This window comes from Pogoniulus pusillus, chromosome Z (assembly GCF_015220805.1).
Source record: "Pogoniulus pusillus isolate bPogPus1 chromosome Z, bPogPus1.pri, whole genome shotgun sequence".
NCBI classification, from domain to species: domain Eukaryota; kingdom Metazoa; phylum Chordata; class Aves; order Piciformes; family Lybiidae; genus Pogoniulus; species Pogoniulus pusillus.
The window spans coordinates 41,690,652-41,709,316 of NC_087309.1; the positions used below are offsets into that span (position 1 = coordinate 41,690,652).

An 18,665-nucleotide genomic window follows, 5' to 3' on the forward strand; every position below is an offset into this window, starting at 1 on the left:
CGCCGCCGGACGGAAGCTGCGTCACTGGCGCCGGGCGCCGAGCTCGGCCGCCAGCCAATCAGCGGCCTCCGTGCGGCAGGGCCTCTCTGTGCGCGGCATGGCGGCGGCCACCTGGCAGTACCGCGGGGACGCGGAGGCGCAGCCGGCGGCGCTGGGTGAGGCGGCGGGACGGGGCGGGATGGGCTCTGCGGGGCCGGAGCAGGGGGCGCGGAGGCGCAGCCGGCGGCGCTGGGTGAGGCGGCGGGACGGGGCGGGATGGGCTCTGCGGGGCCGGAGCAGGGGGCGCGGAGGCGCAGCCGGCGGCGCTGGGTGAGGCGGCGGGACGGGGCGGGATGGGCTCTGCGGGGCCGGAGCAGGGGCCGCGGAACGGCAGCGGGGCGGCGCGGTGGGATGCAGGGGGCATCACCCGGTCTCAAGGTCTTCCCGCCTCTCCGCACCGTGCAGTGCGGTTCTCCAACGGCAGGTTGCAGCAGTCCGACTCCCTGCAGTTCACCGTCTACCGAAACAAGGACAAAGTCCACCCGCGGAAGAAGCACCGGAGAATCCTGGTAAGGGCCTGGCCTCCGCCTGCTGCCGGTCCCCGCGTTGGTAGCATCCGCATCCCTGTCCCCTTTCGCGTCCCGGGCAGCCCCGGGCTCCCGCGGCAGTGCCTGCCCTGACACAGGCCGTGGCGGCGGGTACGGCGCTGCCACCGTCACCCCGCCCCTGCCCGTGCTGTAGAGGGCTCCGCGATGGGGCACTGCAGGAGACTTGGGGTCTCTTAGAGATCAGGGTGAGAGCTGCCCCCAGAGCCGCGCGGGGGTGATTTCCCCGTCGGCAAGCAGAGAAGGGTTTTCACCTTTGTTTTTGCCCCTGTGGCTGTGGCCGTGGCAGGCAGCTCCTAGAAAGGTGAGTCTGACGTGCAGCCTCTGTGCCGTCGTGTCAGGGAGGCTGCTGTGCCTCTCCACGCCCCTGCCCTGTTAAAGTGCAGTCTACGCACCTGATTCCCAGCAGAGTCTCAGGCAGCAAATCTCATCAGCTTTTTTTGCTGTTAAATTACGTTTCAGAGAGATTTCTTGTTCTTTCACTGAAGAGAGAGCCTAGACTGAAGTCAGAAAGTGCCTTTTGCTGCTGCTGTTTGGGTTTAGACCCTCAGCCAGACCCTCAAGGGCAGTGTGCTGCAGGATGGTGGGCACACACAGGTTGTGAAACACAGGGAGATGGCTGAGCCACTCCTGGTGCCAGCTCAAGTTTTCAGTCAGTGAATTGCAGTCACTGGACAGTACCAGAAGGTCACTGGGAATTCTGTTGTAAACTGAGTTCCCCTCACTTGTGATGGTCACGTTATACCCAGTGTGCCCAGGATGAAATCATAGAATCAACCAAGTTGGAAGAGACCTCCAAGATCATCCAGGCCAACCTAGCACCCAGCCCTATCCAGTCAACTAGACCATGGCACTAAGTGCCTCATCCAGGCTTTTCTTGAACACCTCCAGGGACGGTGCCTCCACCACCTCCCTGGGCAGCCCATTCCAATGCCAATCACTCTTTCTGTGAAGAACTTCCTCCTAACATCCAGCCTATACTTCCCCCGGCACAACTTGAGACTGTGTCCCCTTGTTCTGTTGGTGGTTGCCTGGGAGAACAGACCACCCCCCACCTAGCTACAGTGTCCCTTCAGGTAGTTGTAGACAGCAATGAGGTCACCCCTGAGCCTCCTCTTCTCCAGGCTGCACAATCCCAGCTCCCTCAGCCTCTCCTCACAGGGCTCTGAGGTTCGTCCTGGGTAGGAGCTCAGACAGGTTTGGACAGCTATATTGAAGACCCTGGATCATTGCAAACTGTACCTTAAGGTGACTGCAAAGCCCTGGTCTCTCTTCACTAGTGGCTTTGTGAGCAAACCCTGCTTCCTTCTCAGACTCTTAATTTTGGATTCAAGGGCAGTGGTCACCACAGCAAGACACTTACCTGTGGGAATCCCCACATTTGCCACACTGATGAGCTCAGTTGAAATGACAAGTCTCATCACTTCTTTGAAGTGGTTCTTCACCTTGCAGCCCAGTGAGAGCTGAGGTAGACTTGCACATTGTGGGCACTTTGAGCTTCAGAAAATGTTGTCCGTCTTACAGGGATTTTAAGCTGGTACAACACAGCCCAAGGAGGCAAGGTGAAGCCTGATTGTGCATGGCTGGTACCCCATGCCTGGGACTGTATAGCTTTGTGGCACCAAGAAAAGAAGCCTATGCAGAGGGTCACTCACAACCCTGTCTTCAAGTCATTCTTCTCTGCTTTTCAGGTCTCAGAAACAGAGAGGCTTTCCTACGTGGGAAACAACTTCAGCAGCGGGGTACGGAAGTCCAACTCCCTCTGCAGGTATGAGGTCACTGGGGAGATGGGGGCAGCAGGATGGAGCTGCAAGCAGAAGGCACTGCTCATAGCTTCTAGGAGCTTCTCTTAAAGCTGTCTCAGCAGCTGAATCAGGAGCATTTGACAGGAGGCTCCAGCACCTGGCAGCTGTTAGGGTATCCTTTGAGAATTGTGATGTTGCATACAGAATGTCCTTGGAAAGGTCTTGTGAAGCAATCGCTGACCAGACAAGGTTCAGCCAGCAGAGGAGGGCTGAAGTAAGCATGGCCCCTCTGAGGGGTGAGGATGGAGAGCTGATGTCACCAGACCAGAATACTCAGGTACTCTGGAACTTTTTCACCTCAGTCTTCACTGCCAGCTTTGCTCCTCACCCCTCCTGAGTTGAGGGACCACTAGGTGAGGGCCAGAGGAGTAAAGTTCCTGCCTAGCGTGAAGGAACATCAGATTCAGGACCACCTGAGGAACCTGGATGTGCATAAATGAGGGAAGTGGCTGATATTTCAAGGCCACTCTCCATGATATTTGAAAAGTCCTGGCAGCCAGGACTTTTGTCCAGACTCCAGTTCCTGGAGACTGGAAAAAGGGAAACATCCCACTCATTGTTTAAAAGAGTAGAGAGGACCCCAGGAACTGATGGCCTGTCAGCCTCACCTCTGGCATGGGAAGATCATTAGACAGCTCTTCCTGAAAGCTCTGATGAGGCATGTGGAGGACAAAGAGGTAATTTGAGACAGTCAGCATGGTTTCAGCAAGGGCAAGTCCTGCCTGACCAACCAAGTGGCTTTCTACAGTGTGTGACTGCAGCAATGGAAAAAGGAAGGGTCATAGATGTCATCTGACTTGGATTTCAGCAAAGCCTTTGGTGTGGTCCCCCACAGCATCCTTCTCTCTAAGCTGGAGAGATGTGGATTTGATGGGTGGGCTGTCCAGTGGATAAAGAGTTGGCTGGATGCTCCATCCAGAGGGTGGTGCTCCATGTCCTGATGGAGATGGGTGACAAGTGGTGTCTCTCAGGGATGCATACTAGGACCAGTGCTGTTCCGTATCTTCATCAATGAAGCAGAGAGATTGAGGCAAGTTTGCTGATGACACCAAGCTGAGTGGTGTGATCCAGCCAGCATGGGTTTAGGAAGGGCAGATCCTGCCTCTCCAACCTGATCTCCTTCTATGATCAGGTGACCCGCTTGGTGGATGTGGGGAGGCTGTGGATGTGGTCTGTCTGGACTTCAGCAAGGCCTTTGACACTGTCCCCCACAGCAAACTGCTGGCTAAGCTGTCAGCCCATGGCTTGGATGGCAACACTCTGTGCTGGGTTAGGAACTGGCTGGAGGGCCGAGCCCAGAGAGTGGTGGTGAATGGTGCCACATCCAGCTGGCGGCTGTCACTAGTGGTGTCCCTCAGGGATCTGTGCTGGGCCCCATCCTCTTTAACATCTTCATAGATGATCTGGACGAGGGCATCGAGTCAGACATCAGCAAGTTTGCAGATGACACCAAGCTGGGGGCAGATGTGGCTGGGTTGGAGGGCAGAAGGGCTCTGCAGCGGGACCTTGACCGCCTGGACAGATGGGCAGAGTCCAATGGGATGGGGTTCAATAGCTCCAAGTGCAGGGTGCTGCACTTTGGCCACAACAACCCCATGCAGAGATACAGACTGGGGTCGGAGTGGCTGGAGAGCAGCCAGACAGAGAGGGATCTGGGGGTGCTGATTGATACCCACCTGAACATGAGCCAGCAGTGTGCCCAGGTGGCCAGGAGAGCCAGTGGCATCCTGGCCTGCATCAGGAATGGTGTGGTCAGCAGGAGCAGGGAGGTCATTCTGCCCCTGTACTCTGCACTGGTTAGACCACACCTTGAGTGCTGTGTTCAGTTCTGGGCCCCCCAGTTTAGGAGGGACACTGAGATGCTTGAGCGTGTCCAGAGAAGGGCGACGAGGCTGGTGAGCGGCCTTGAGCACAAGCCCTATGAGGAGAGGCTGAGGGAGCTGGGATTGTTTAGCCTGGAGAAGAGGAGGCTCAGGGGTGACCTTATTGCTGTCTACAACTAGCTGAGGGGTGGTTGTGGCCAGGGGGAGGTTGCTCTCTTCTCTCAGGTGGCCAGCACCAGAACGAGAGGACACAGCCTCAGGCTGCGCCAGGGGAGATTTAGGCTGGAGGTGAGGAGAAAGTTCTTCACTGAGAGAGTCATTGGACACTGGAATGGGCTGCCCGGGGAGGTGGTGGAGTCGCTGTCCCTGGGACTGTTCAAGGCAAGATTGGACGTGGCACTTGGTGCCATGGTCTAGCCTTGAGCTCTGTGGTAAAGGGTTGGACTTGATGATCTGTGAGGTCTCTTCCAATCCCAATAATACTGTGATACTGTGTAATATGCTGGAGGGACAGGATGTCGTCCAGAGATACCTGTACAGACTGGAGAGGGTGGCTCAAGAGAACCTGATGAGGTTGGACAAGGCCAAGTGCAAGGTCCTGAGCCTGTGTTGGAACAGTTCTTGGTACCAGTATGGGCTGGAGGATGATAAGCCTGAGAGCAACCCTGCAGAGAAGGACTTGGGGCTGCTGGTGAGTGAGAGGCTGGACAGGAGCCAGCAATGGACACTGGCAACCCAGAAGGCCAAGGGCAGCCTGAGCTGCATCCAAAGTAGTGTACCCAGAGATGGAGAGAGGGGATCTTGTCCCTCCGCTCTGGAGAGACCTGCAGGGCTGTGTCCAGCTATGGAGCCCCAAACACAGGAAGGACATGGAACTGCTGGAGAGGGTCCAGAGGAGGCCACCAAGATAATCAGAGGCCTCAGAGAAACTCTGCTGTGGGGACAGGCTGGAGGAGTTGGGGCTGTTGAGCCAACTCCAGGGAGACCTTAGAGATGCATTTCAGTGTCGGCAGGGTCCTCCAGGCAGGCTCAGGAGAGCAGCTGTGTGGCCTGTGGGGATGGACTGAGGGGCAGTGGTTTGGAAGTGGAGCAGGGCAGAGTTAGGAAGAAGTTCTTTACTTAAAAGGGTGGGGAGATGCTGGAACAGGTTGCCCAGAGATATGGTGGGGGCTCCATCCCTGAGGCTCTGAGTGACTGATCTGGTTGGAGATGCCCTGCTGACTACAAGAGGCTGGGCTGGATGTCTTCTAGAGGTCTCTTCCCACACAGTGTGTTCCATGGTTCTCAGCTGTGGGTTTGCATAGGCACAGGCTGCATTTTGAAAGGTCCTGTGAGGGAAGGGATGAGAAGATGATTTGATGTCGCTGAAACTGGCAGGTAACTGCCCTGTTCACAAGAAACTAAGAGGATGAAGAAGTCCCCAGGTGCAGCTGCTGCCTGAGATGCTCCTGGGTCACTAATCACCACTTGACTGCAGGGCCAGTGCAGGGTGCTGCTGACAGCTGTCTGTGCAGTGCAGGAGGAGGTGCTGGTGAAACCAGCAGTCTCCACCTGTCCTGGCTGAAGGACAGATCCCTCTGGCCTCCTAAAGGGTTCTCTACCTGTGACCTTTCCTATTCTCCAGCACAAGAATCACCACATGGGCAGAGAGCCACCGTGAGCTAGGCACAGAAGTGTTTCTGTTCTCCTTCCTTGGATGTGATTGCTCCAGCTGGCCTAGGCAGCACTGAAATGCTGTCCTGTGCCTGTCAGGGTTCAGTGCCAGGTGCTGGGCTCTGCAGGCCCACTCTGGTGGCCCACGTGGTTTGCTCACACAGCTCATCTCTGGTTGCACTGCACTGAGCTGGGGTCCTGTCCCTGGTCAAAGGCCAGGTGGGGTAAGAGTGTGAAGAGCAAAGAGGTGCATAGCTGCTGGGAAGAAGAGGTACTGACAGGCATTGGTGTGCCAGTGGTCCCATGTTCTGACTCATGCTGGGCATCAAGAAGCATTTATTTACCAGGAAGGTGGTTGGTGGCTTAAGACCTCTGGCATCTGAGGCATTTAGACAATGCTTTCAAGTGTGGTCAGCCCTGCCGTGGCCATGGAGTTGGCCTTGGTGATGCTGGTCCCTTGCAGCTGCAGCAGTCTGCTCTGTACTGTGATAGGAGCTGGTGTCACCTCTGCAGGCAGTCTAGCCCTGTATGCTCCTGCTGATCTTCATCTGCCAGAACTGTCCAGGGCCTGGCTGGGGGGGAAGCACAGCTAGGACGGGCCCATGGGTGCTCGATGCCATGCTGAGGTCGTGCCCACCATGCAAGAGAGGGGCTAGCAGGGGCAGAGAGGGTTAGGGCTATGCCCTGGAGCTCAGGCTATGCCCTGGCACATTCCAACTCCCAGGGTGTGCTAGTTTGAGCCTAGCTGGGATATTTTGGTGAGAAGAATTAGATTACAGGCTGTGAAAAGGAAACAGTGGTGAAGTCTACCTCACTTGCAGGCTTGCTGAGATGTATAAGAACAAGAGCACAAACATAGATAAGGCTGGGTAACACTCAAACCATCACACAGGGCTATGCCTTGCTTTCTGCCCCTGCCTCAGCTTGGGCATTGCCCACAGGCTGGGTTCATCTGCTGCTAGTTAAACCTCACTGCCTGCTGTGTGCCATTCCAGCAGACCTCCCTCACATCACCTCAAGGTGTGCTGCTGTTGCAGCTTCTGCTGTTCCTGTTGCCCCTGTCACCATGCAGGGTGGTGTCTGGGGCAGAGCAACTGCTGGAGCTAAACCCGTGCTCAGTAGTGAAGCCAGGAGAGGTTAGCCTTCTGATCTGACAGCCTTCAGATGCAGAAAGGCACTAAGGGGCTTTTCCTTCTTGAGTTTTCAGAGCTGAGTTCAGTGCAATGAGTACAGAGGCTGCAGGTGCCAGGACACTGATTCACGGGCCGACTCAGAACCCTCATTTCTGAACCTTGATGAGGTGATTTCTGTGGCTTGAGTGCTTCTTGCCTGCACCTCTGGAGGCCCTGAGCTGCAAAAATCAACAAGGCAAGCTGAGTGCTGGTAGATGTTCAGCTTCAAGTGCTAGTTTTGCATTAAACACAAGCTGCAGGATCCCTAGAGACACAGCCAAGAGTCAAGGAAGTGATTCTTGCTTTATCAGTTTTCCCACCCCGTCTTTTTGTCCCTGCCCTCCCACATTTGCTTTACCTGCACGTGTGAAGACTTCCTCCTGCAGATCCATTCACAGAGTTGCTGGCAGATGGAGCTGTGCATCCACAGCTGCCGATGTGGTCCAACCAGGAACAGGACCACTGCTGGGCAAACTGCTGGGAAGTCTAGAGGGCTTAAAGTATCTTTTACTAAGCAGAGAACTGGTCTTGGGGAGCCCAAGAAGCTCTGGAAGCACTGAGAAACCAGGGGTTGTGTCGTGGCGGGAAAGGCAGAAGAGCAGCTGGCACCTGGACTCCTCTGTGCATTCTGGAGCAGGTTTAGTTGTCTTTTTCTAGAAGTCTGCCAGATGTTGTGTAGAGATGCATACACACAGACCAGTGCCTGCTTTGGGCTCAGCTTGCTTCACTGTGACACTGGGGATCACAGGAAGAGAGGGGCTGGAAGGCATCTCTGGAGATCATCTCATCCAGCCCCACTGCCACAACAGGGTCACCTGGAGCAAGCTGCATACTCTGAAGGTGCTTGGGAAACTAATTCTTGGCAGCCAAAGTCACTGGAATTAGGGGATGCACGTGGGTCTGCACCCTGCTCCCATGGGAGTGTCTCTCACTAACCACCTGCCCCTGTTCTTCACAGGTATTTTGTGGGTGTGTTGGACAAGGATTCTGGGCAAATGGAAGTCTACAATGCTGAGATATTCAACATGCAGCCTTTGCTGTCAGGTAGGAGTAGAAATGCTTTTAAGCTCAGCACTAAGTCACCATGTGCTAGCCCTTGGTGTGCATTCAGCTGCTGCAGGCTCCCTGCTGTCTCTGGCTGCTCCTTCTGCCTCATTTCTGCCTTCTTCCCTCAGCATGGTGAAAGGAGGAGATGTTTACAGTCTGCTTTGAGGCCCTGCATGGTGTGAGACACATGGAGAAGGCAGGGTGGGCGAGTGGAAGTGCTGGAGGCAGTAACAAAGCTGTTCAAAGTGCAGCCTTGTCTCAATACCCTCTGCTGGGGGGACTGTTGGGACTGCAGCTCTGACAGACACAGCAGCTGTTCTTTATCAGCTGCTGGTTGTCACAGACTCCAGGAACACAACCCGAAGCACCTGCTCTCCAGGGAGCTTGTTTTCACCCTGTGCAGCAGTCCCTGGGCATTACTGCAGCCCATATGTGCAGGTCAGAGGTTTTATAGCAGGCATTGCCTTCTGGGCAATTCTCTCAGCCATTCTTTAAGCTGGAGAAGGCCTGCAGAGGAGATCTGGAGGTTGTGTGCCAAGTGTACCAGTAGTAGGTTAGAACTGAAGAGGTGTGAATGCCTGTTTTGTGCTGGCTGCTGCAAGCCAAGCACACTGACCTCAGCTCTCTTACAGATAACATTGTAACTGATGACACGAGGGATTATCAGACCAAGTCCTACAGGGAGAAGGTAAGGTGGAAACCCCATTTCGTGCCCTGCTCTGGTCCAGGTGACAGTGGCAGGAGGGTGGGATTGTTCCCTTTGCTGCAGGCTTGGCCCCCTCTTGGTGCCGGGGAGCTCACTGAGACAGCAGATGATTAGTGCCTAAACTGGCAGTGTTTTCGTGATTGGTTTTGGCTGTGGTTCCAGCTCCTGCCTGCCCCTCCTGCAGCTCAGGGCTGACTGCACAGCTGAGTTGTGCCCAGGGGAGCATGTGAAGTTTGGATTCTGTGTGTGAGCAGCAGTGGCTGGCAGAGGGTCCTCAGCTGAGGTGTTTTGGTCTCCTGTGCCCTGCAGATGGATCTGTGTATCGAGGCCTTTGGCACCAGCAAGCAGAAGCGAGCTCTGAACGTGCGGCGGATGAATGCGGTGGGCAGCGACATCGTCAGCACAGCTGTCAGCAAGGCAGCAGCCAACGTCATCGATTCCAAGGGAGTCACAGGTACCAGTGCTGCCTGGGCTCTCCTGGAGGCAGCCAGAGCTCACTGGCCCTGAGGATAGGAGGAGGACAGGGCCTTTCTTGGAGTGAGCAGAGGCAGCTGGTTGCACACCTGAGAAGGGCACATGTGGGAGAGCTTGCAGATCCTGATGCTCCCTTCTGAACCTGCTGGAGTTGGTGTGGGAGTTGCCTGGATGGGGGAAGGTCCCTGTGACATCACTGTCTGTTCCTGCCTGTTGTTGGGAGTTCTTCTGAAATCCCTTGATATCAGTTTACTGGGATAAAGGCAGTACCCTCACCTGCTCTGAACTGGGGTGGTGAGTGTTCCTGAGGCTGAACTGTACCCTGCCTTCATGTGGCATCTCCATGAAAAATGGTCTATGCCTTAACCAGGTCCAGCAGTGCCTGACTTTGTCAGGCTTCTGCTGTGGAGGAGCCTGCAGCAAGCAGGATTCTGACCATGGTTACTGTCCCTGCTGTAGAGAATGTTCACTCTCCACGGCTAAGTGATGTTGATATCCCCACCACTGAGTGCTGGAGAGACTGCATCTGTGTGAACCTGTCCAGCTTGTGCCACCCCTCTGTGCTGCTGTCCTGATCAAGGAGGAGCAGGAGAAGAGACAGGGGAGTTAGTCATAGCAGGGCAATGAGAACAGGCAAGGGCCTGGAGCACACAGCTGATGGGATGAGGCAGAGGTAGCTTGGCTTGATTCATCTGGCAGAGAGGAGGCCAGAAGGGGTCTAATAGCAGTTCATAGCTTTCTGAAGGCTACTCGGAGCCAAACCCTTCTCAGCAGTGCCAGCAGTGTCAACTGCACAGCTTGCAGAGGTCCGGGTGGGAGACTGGGTGAACTTTCTTGCTTTGGAGGGTGGCAGGTTTGTCACAGGGAGCCACAGAGTCATCATCCTTGGAGGTGTCCAGGCCTGGGCAGGACAAAGTCAGGGCTGCCCTAGTAGTGTGCTTGAGGCAGCTGTGGGGCAGAGAGCTTGCCTCCAGCACTTCTGGGATTCTCAGTTCTGTTGGCTAGGAATTGGAGAGATGCTCACTGCAGAACCCATCAGCTTTCATCCCTCCTCTTCTGGGCAGGGTATTGATGGCACTGCTTTGTGCCCAGCAGTTGCCCATTGCAAGCCAGGGCACCCATCTTGCAGGCAAGAGCTGCAGCAGCAGCGGTCTTGGAGCACTCCTTCCCCAGAGCTTTCTGTAGTCTCAGGTGGTATTTCCAAACTTTAAAGAGCAGAAAGGTTCATAGTGAAAGTGATGACACCAATCTAGAACCCAGGGTGACGTGCACAAGGCAGGGATGTCAGAAGCTCTTAGCCTTTCTGTGCCTGCTGGAGTGGTCTCTGTGGAGTCAGCTTCTGTGTGTGGCAGTAACCAAAGGGAGCAGGGAGGAGCTGTAGCCTTTTTCTTGCTGTCCCAAGGAAGAGAAACTCATCTGGAGATTTAGACCTTCAGAGCTCCTGTTGTGACTAAACTTGTGTTGACCCAAGAACCACCCTTGACTAGACTTGTGCTTAAAGGAAGGATCTGGGCCGTGTTCTGTGCTTTCCTTTGCACGGTCAAATGCTCTTCTCTCCTCTTCCCTCCAAAGCTTTGATCCAGGATGTGGCCCAAGATGACACACAGAAGATCTCCAGCTTCCTTCCACCCTGCAATGAAGATGCAGAAACTCCAGAACTCGTGTACAAGTTTGAGGACAGTATCTTTGGCCGTGGCAGGGTGGTTCCTCTCTGGTTTCACTTGTCAGCCCCAGTGGTCTGGCAGGTGGGGTGGGTGCTGCCAGATGTGTGGATGAGCTACCCCTTCCCCCACCGTGAGCCCAAAGCTGAGAGCCAGGGCCATGCTGTGTTGACATTTTTGAGCCTGCAAGCCCTCCCAAGAGTAGGATGCTGTGCCTGCCTATTGGCAGCAGCTGGACTGGGGACAGGAGTGAGGTCAGCCATGCAGGAGAGGTGGCTTGTGGTTGAGCCACAGCCCTTTGGAGACCTCTGCTGTTGGCCAGCTTCCAGGCCTTGTTGTTTTGTCCTGTCTATTTGTAATTTCTTTCCCCCTGTCCTCCCAAAGCCAGGGTGGACAGAGCTCACCTGGCTGCAGGCAGCTCAGGCCAGGAGGGCAGCCAAAGTGTGCCTGCTCTTTTCCTTAAAACCCTTGCAGTTCTGTCCCCAGCAGAGTACGAGGCCTTGCAGGTGCCAGCAACAGCCTTTGTTAACATCACTGCAGAGGAAATTGCCAAGAAAACAGAAGATAAAAGGTAAGGTGGCTGCAGACAGCCTGGCAGTAGCCAGGGTGGGCTCAATGAAGCTGCACTGTTTCTGTGGGGCAGGAGGGCACCCAGGCTGGTCTTCCCATGGCAGGGGGAGGACATTTGATCCACATGTGGCTGAGCAGTGCCTGCCTTGGAGGGGCTGGAGCACAGTGAGTTACCTACAGGTGGGCAGCAGCAGGACTGTCCTCTGGGAGCTGGCTGCAGAGCAATCACAGACTTGTCTTTTTTGGAAAAGACCTAAAACCATTGAGTCAAATCCAGGAGAGAGAGTGGAGAAATCCCAAGTGGGATCTGAAGGCAGGTATACAGAAGATGGACCCCTGGCCTGCATTAGGAACAGTGTGGCCAGTAGGACAAGGGAGGTTATTCTTGCCCTGTACTCAGCACTGGTCAGGCCACACCTTGAGTACTGTGTCCAGTTCTGGGCCCCTCAATTCAAGAAAGATGTTGAGGTGCTGGAACATGTCCAGAGAAGGGCAACAAAGCTGGTGAGGGGCCTGGAACACAAATCCTATGAGGAGAGGTTGAGGGAACTGGGCCTGTTTAGCCTGGAGAAGAGGAGGCTCAGGGGTGATCTTATTACTGTCTACAACTACCTGAAGGGGCATTGTAGCCAGGTGGGGGTTGGCCTCTTCTCCCAGGTAACCAGCAATAAAACAAGGGGACACAGTCTCAAGTTGTGCCAGGGTAGGTATAGGCTGGATATTAGGAAGAAGTTCTTCACAGAGAGAGTGATTGGCATTGGAATGGGCTGCCCAGGGAGGTGGTGGAGGCACCGTCCCTGGGGGTCTTCAAGAAAAGACTGGATGAGGCACTCAGTGCCATGGTCTAGTTGACTGGCTAGGGCTGGGTGATAGGTTGGACTCGATGATCTTGGAGGTCTCTTCCAACCTGGTTGATTCTATGATTCTATGATTCTATGAACTGCACTGAGCATGATGTGCCTGGTCCAGCCCTGTCCCAGCCAGACCTTGCTGTGGAGGTTGCTGTGGCTTGGCAAGCTGGCACAGATGCCACTGATGAGCTGCTTGTGCTGGGGGGCTCAGCTGAGCAGGAACAGCACAACCCACACTTTGCTGCCTGTGCTGGAGCAGCAGTGGGTCTGAGTGCCACATGCAGAGCCTGCAGTTCTGGCACTGCAGCTGCACGTGGAGAGGAGCTGACAGTGAAACCTTGTGGGCTGCCCTTGGTAGGTGTTCCACAGGTGTCTGGGAAGTGACAGCTGTGTGCTGAATGTACACTAGTTCTTGGTGCTTTCAGCCTCATCTTCTCCTCCTCTCTCTCTTCCAGCCACTGCTCCTTTGTTTTAGAGCAGCTGAAGCTGCTGCCTGCCGAGGGGAAGAGCAGAGACCACAAGGCACGATGCCTCTGGTTCCTGGACACCCTCGTGAAGTTCAGCTGCCTGAAAGGGATCAGGAAGAAGCGTAAGGGAGTTCTGAGCTCCTCCACTTTCAAACTGCTTGCCGGGACCTGGTTTGTGATTGCTGCAGCAGAGCTTCAAGGGAGGAGCTGTGCAATCAAATAGTTGCAGCAGCTCCTTTCAGCCTGTTCCACTCTGAGGCTGAGGACCTCTATGCTGTCAGAGGTTGTTAGCTCTGCAGATGGATCCTCTTCAGTGCCACCATCAGATCCTCTTGGTAGGAGATGGGGCAGCTTGGACTGGAAACCTTGGGACTGTCTCTGTTTCATCCATAGCCCTGTGCTTGCAAACGTGGTTCACATTTTCGTGCTCCGCTCCTAAGACAAGAGGCTGAAGGCTGTCCACACTCCAGCCTCCTTATTGCAGGTGCAGAGGCACACAGCACAGAACAGGTCCTTCATATCTGTGTGCCTTTGAAAATGCCTTCTTCATCCTGTGCCAGTCATCTCCATGTGTGGTTCATGGTGACCATGCCTCTGCTGCACTCAGGGTGCAGTAGCTGCTATTCTCACTGCACAAAACAGCTTGGCTGAGGCTAGCAAGGCTTGCTGTCACCCACAGAACTTGTGTCAGTCCCCGTGTCAGCACTGAAAATGCCATTGCTGATGCTCTCAGTGGCAGGGGAGATGGCAAGCCTAGTTTAGATACCCTCTTATGTTGCTGGAGACAGGAGTTGTTCTGAAGGGCTTGAGCAGGGTGTGGAAGTGACCATCCCTGGTGCTAGCAGGAGTTTATGGTGGCTTGTGACAGGATCATCTCTGAAAGGCAGGCATCGGTTAAATGCAGGGGCATGGGCACACCTGAGCCTGAGTGGTGCTTATGCGTGAGGAGCCACTTGTAAATACGAGAACAGAAAGCTGGCAGGAGACTCTCTCAGTGCTGAGAAGGGGTGAAATCAAGTGCCCAGGTGCTGTTCACCTCTGTGATCCTGGAAGTGCTTATCCGTGCCATGGTAACAAATGTGCATGGTGGAGACGGGATGAGGGCAGCTGCAGAAGGACTCACAGCAAACCCCTCTCTATCCTAGATCCACTGGGTCCTCAGTGCCCACAGATGATCAGTAAGAAACTGATGAAGAACTTCACTTCACTGACTTACAACGAGGGCAGGTAAGAAATTGTGCTTGCTTTGCTGTTGTTGGGGCAGAGACCTGGCAGAGCTCAGCTTGGAGAGCCATGGACACGTTATAAGGAAACCTACCAAGATGGAGGACAGCAGCAGCTTCTCTTGCTTCACACCCTGAGTCCTATAGAGACAAGGAATTGGTTTAAGTTGTAGAAGACCTTTAAAATTACTGAGTCTAACCATGGACCCAGACTGCCGGGTAGCAGCAGAGGGCTTCCAGCCCTTGGATCATTTCAGCAAAGGCAGAGTTACTTGTGTGGCACTGAGTTCTGTCAGGGAGGTCCTTGGGTAGCTGCTGGAGGATGGTCCTCAGCTGTAGCCTTTAGACTGGCACCACTCACAGCTAAGCAGTCATCAGTCTGGATGAACTTTGTCAGCAATCCTGCTGAGTGGAAGCACAAGTCAGGACATGACTCTTGTCACAATGCTACCCACAGGCTCAGGGTGCCAGCGGCCCTGCTGTTCCCCTGACAGGAGCAGAGGAGTGGAGCCCAGACAGGCCAGCTGTGGTCTGCAAGCTGCAGACTGGCCAGCAGTTCGGGGCTCCCCGGGGACTGCCAGCCAGGCACCTGTTTGGCGTGGGCTGTGTGACTGAGGTGCCAACAGCAGCTATGGAGAATGGCCTTTGCTTTCCTTGGGCACAGAGACTGACGTGTCATTGCCTGATGGCTTTGTGAGGAGCCACCTTGGGGGCTGTCTTTGTGAATAAAGAGGCTTGTGAGGAGGGCCAGGAAGCCTGTGAGCCCCTGTGATCAGAGCACTGTGCTGATTTGAGCTTGTCTGTGCTGTCTAGGAAAAGTAAGTGGTGTCAGGTGGGGCTTCAACTCCGCCTGCAGCCCTTGGAGGCTGTGTTCTGGTTCATGGGACATCATATGTCTCCCCTGTGCTCCGGCATGGCTGACATCTCACCTTTGTTTCTCCGTAAGTGACATCTCACCTGTGCTCCTTTCCTTGCCATGCAGTGTCCAGAATTTGATCTCTACGTCAATGAAGGCCAAGATCTCAGCCTATGTCATTGCTTTGGCTCTGCACATCAACAGCTTCCAAATAGACCTCACGGTCCTGCAGAATGACTTGAAGCTGCCTGAAAGCAGGTGAGTCACCCTGCTTGCGCTTGCCCTTGTCTGTCCCTGCCTGCTGAAACACCTCTGATCCTCCTACAGAGGACTCCTGGGAGGGTGCCCTGGAGCCTCTGGTACTTGGGTCATACCTGCTGGTTAAGTATCCTTTGTTGTAACTGACCTTCATGAGTGTGCTGAAGCTTTATCTTTAAGCCATGGTGCTCCTAAAGGAGGGTGGTTATATGTCTCAAACACTGAAATGGCTGCCAAGAGCTCCTCAGGTGCATCAGGAGGTTCCTAGCTGTTCTGCAGTGGGGAACACAGAGGCAGCATCACAAATATGGCCAGCCAGGGTAGATTCCAGGACTGGATCTGCTCTGTTTCATGCCTGACAAATGGCATCTTCACCTCATGGTGCTCCGTGTAGAGCTGTGGTCCTTGTGAGGTATCAGTCTTAAGTGCCAGTGCAGGTTTGCAGGTGACTGCAACAGGAAAACTGCAGACTGGGTATTTCCTCTCAGCTGCACTCTGAGCCTGCAGCCAGTGTGTGCAGGAGGAACCACAGGCCCCTGGCACTTCCCTGCTCCATGCACAGCACCCAGGAGGTCGTTTTTGTTTCTGAAACACTGATGGACCTGGAGACCTTGGAGCAGAGTAGTAGACAGAGCTGCCAGTCCTTGTGTGTGAAGAATGAAGTGATGCCCAGTCAGGGGGAATGGAGGGGCAGAAAGCAGCTAGGCAGACAGACAGCCCTTGCTGTGGCTCCCTGGTCTGCTGCTGGCCATGACACAGGGCCTGTCACAGTGGCTGCAGCACAGGCTGTTTATGCAGCCGGCCATAGCACAGGTCCTGTCGCAGTGGCTGCAGCACAGGCTGCTCCCAGCAGGTGTCAGCCGCAGCTTTTGCTGCTGCTCCTCCTCAGCTCGGCTGCCTCCGCTGCAGTTTGTGCTGCCCGGCTGTGCCTGCTGCAGAACAGGTCAGGAAGGAGTCAGAAGTTCCCAGCGCTGTCTGGTGGTGCCTGGTTGTGCTCTTCAGCATGTCCTTCCTGCACTGCCCTGTAGGCAGTGGTGACACCAAGAGCTTCCTGGCTGGATCCCCTTGGTCTTGCTAGCGTTGCATGGTGGTCGTCTGGCTGGATATGGAGTGTGGAGGACACAGACCCTCCACTGCCCTGAGAAAGCACACTGTGGGCCAACCAAGGGTTCCTGGATGCAGGATGTGCTGTTAAGGTCTTGTGATAACTGGAGGTCAGCAGAGCCCTTGCCTTCCCCTTGTGGGTGGTGATGCTGGAGGTGGTGGTACACAGCTCAGCAGCATGCTGTCCTCCCCAGGAAGGGTCTGCCTTGTAGCTTCTGTCTCCATGGTGGTCTGGGGGTGTGGAGACTGCATCCTGTTGGCCAGTGCCTCCTGGCTGCTCCCTGGGGCAGGCAGCTGTTGGTATTTGGTGCAGTGCCATGGCACAGAGGGCTCCATGCCCACTGACGCAGATTCTCTGCTGCTTGCCAGGATGCTGGACATTGCCAAGGCCATGCAGCTGAGGATCTCCAAGGCCAAGGGGCTGCCAGGACTTGAGGACGAACAGAAACACAAGCTGGCCACCCTTTCCCTGCCCTTGCCTGTGCAGAAGGTGTCAGAGGGGCGACGGAAGCGCAAGAGGATCATCTGAGGTGCCTAGCAGGCCCAAGCAGGGTGACACGGTGCTGTCCCGCTGCTGTGCTGCACACAGAGCTGCATGGGGACACCTGCTGGGATTGGCTGCACATCTTCAGCACCTTGAGGCCCTGTCTGCAGGCTGGGCTGGGCCAGGACCTCATTAAATTTCCTGATTTTGATACAGCTTCTTCTACAGAAACAGGGAAAAGTCTATATGACAGGAGAAGGATGCAGGCTGTGCCTGAGCAGGAGGGCACAGTGTGAAGCTGCAGGTCCTCCACCAACCACCATCTGACTGGTTCTAGCAGTGCCCTGTCATCCCACAGCCCGTTTCACCCCCTTCCACATGGCAGGGCAAAAAGCACAGAATGAAGGGTGAAGTGCAGTGCTGTCACACAGCACCCTCGAGCTCTCTGCTTCTCTGCAGAGATTTGGTGCCATTCTGTGTGCAAGAAGTGTAAAGGTGCAGCAGAAAATGGTTCTGCCACTCCTGCCCTGCCTGCTTAGAGTGTTGAGTAGAGCCATGGAATTGTTTTGGTTGGAAAAGCTCTTTAAGATCATCCAGTCCAACTGTTCCTAACTGCCAAGGTTGAGGCTAAACCGTGGCACTCCGCATCACATCTGCCTCTTTGAAACACTCCCAGGATGAGCATTCAGCCACCTCCCTGTGCAGCCTGTGCCAGGCTTGGAGAGCCCTTTCTAGAAATTCCTTCTCATGTCCAATCTAAAGGTCCCTGGGTGCAGCTTAAGGCCATTTCCTCTTGTCCCATCACTTGTTACTAGGGAGAAGAGGCCAACCCCAACCCCAACTGAGCCCTGGGGAACACCACTGGTGCCCAGCCACCAACTGGAATTCAGTCCATTCCCCACCACTCTTTGGGCCTGGCCATCCAGTCTTATTTCCCCTAGCAAAGCCTCCACCCATCCAAGCCATGAGCTGCCAGTTTCTCCATGAGGGTGCTGTGGAACAGTGTCAAAGGCTTTGCTGAAGTCCAGGTAGACAAGACCCACAGCCTGTCCCACAGCCACCCTGTCATAGGAGAGTTTGCTGTGGAAGGGAGGCTTCTGCTAACTGAGAGCTCCTGTCATCTGCAGGAAGGATGATGCTGGGTCCACAGCTGTGGATTCCCAGTCCTTGGGAGGGATTTTTGGATTTGTTTCTCTGCATTTTTTCTCCAGTCCTGTGCTCTCAGCTTCCTTGCAGATATTGACCAAGCAGAGCAGGAGGAGTCTGGATCTCCTACAGTAAAAAGCTTCTGTGATGTCAAGAGCAGTGTCCTCTGAGTTGTCTTTTCTTCGGGGACTGCTCAGGACTTAGTCATTTTGGTGTTTCAAGGCAAGTCCTTGCACTTACACAGTGAAGGAGAGTCAGCAGGCTCACTGGGTAACCTGCGTCACTGCTTGGTCACCCCACACTGAGAAGGCCATCCCCATGCTCCAGTGTGTGTCCACAGCCTTTGGTGCCTTGTGCACAGTCAACTCCTCTGGACACCTTTAGGTATTTGTAACATGGATGAAGTCTCTCTGAGTCTGCTGTGCTGCAGGCTGAGCAGTGCTGGGTCTCCCAGCCTGTCTCAATGGCAGTGGTGCTCCAGGGCTTGCAGCATCTCCATCACCCTTCACCAGGCTTTCTCCTGTGTCCATGGCTCGTACTAGGAAGCCCACAACAGGACCCACCATTCCAACTGTGGCCTCCCCAGTGCTGAGCAGAAGGAAAGGATCATCTGCTCCACGTGTTGGAAATTGTTAACACCATCCAGGACACTCTTAGCCTCTGCTACAGGGACGTGTTTCTGCCTCACATTCCACTTGGTGTCTGCTCACAGGTCCCCTTCTCCATGCTGATCCTGGTCAGTCAGACAGTCCCAGTGTGTCCTGGCACAGCAAGCTGCCTG

The 18,665-nt window shown here is 54.9% G+C and overlaps 1 protein-coding gene across 1 annotated transcript; it reads left to right on the forward strand.

Annotated features, from left to right (window-relative positions):
- Positions 1–51: 51 nt before the first annotated feature.
- Positions 52–16,949, forward strand: POLR1E (RNA polymerase I subunit E). The gene is made up of 12 exons (XM_064139976.1): positions 52–155; positions 445–548; positions 2,276–2,352; positions 7,996–8,081; positions 8,717–8,772; positions 9,100–9,244; positions 10,837–10,944; positions 11,400–11,496; positions 12,802–12,935; positions 13,959–14,040; positions 15,019–15,150; positions 16,624–16,949. The coding sequence occupies exons 1-12, from the start codon at positions 98–100 to the stop codon at positions 16,781–16,783; spliced, it is 1,239 nt and encodes a 412-aa protein (XP_063996046.1). The 5' UTR covers positions 52–97; the 3' UTR covers positions 16,784–16,949.
- Positions 16,950–18,665: the final 1,716 nt, after the last annotated feature.

Bases quoted from the DNA above. Each gene is read 5' to 3' on its own strand.
- POLR1E (XM_064139976.1), top strand. From the start codon at position 98: ATGGCGGCGGCCACCTGGCAGTACCGCGGGGACGCGGAGGCGCAGCCG. The intron at 9,245-10,836 runs GTACCAGTGCTG...TTCCCTCCAAAG, and splicing joins CGATTCCAAGGGAGTCACAG to CTTTGATCCAGGATGTGGCC. The intron at 11,497-12,801 runs GTAAGGTGGCTG...TCTCTCTTCCAG, and splicing joins AAGAAAACAGAAGATAAAAG to CCACTGCTCCTTTGTTTTAG.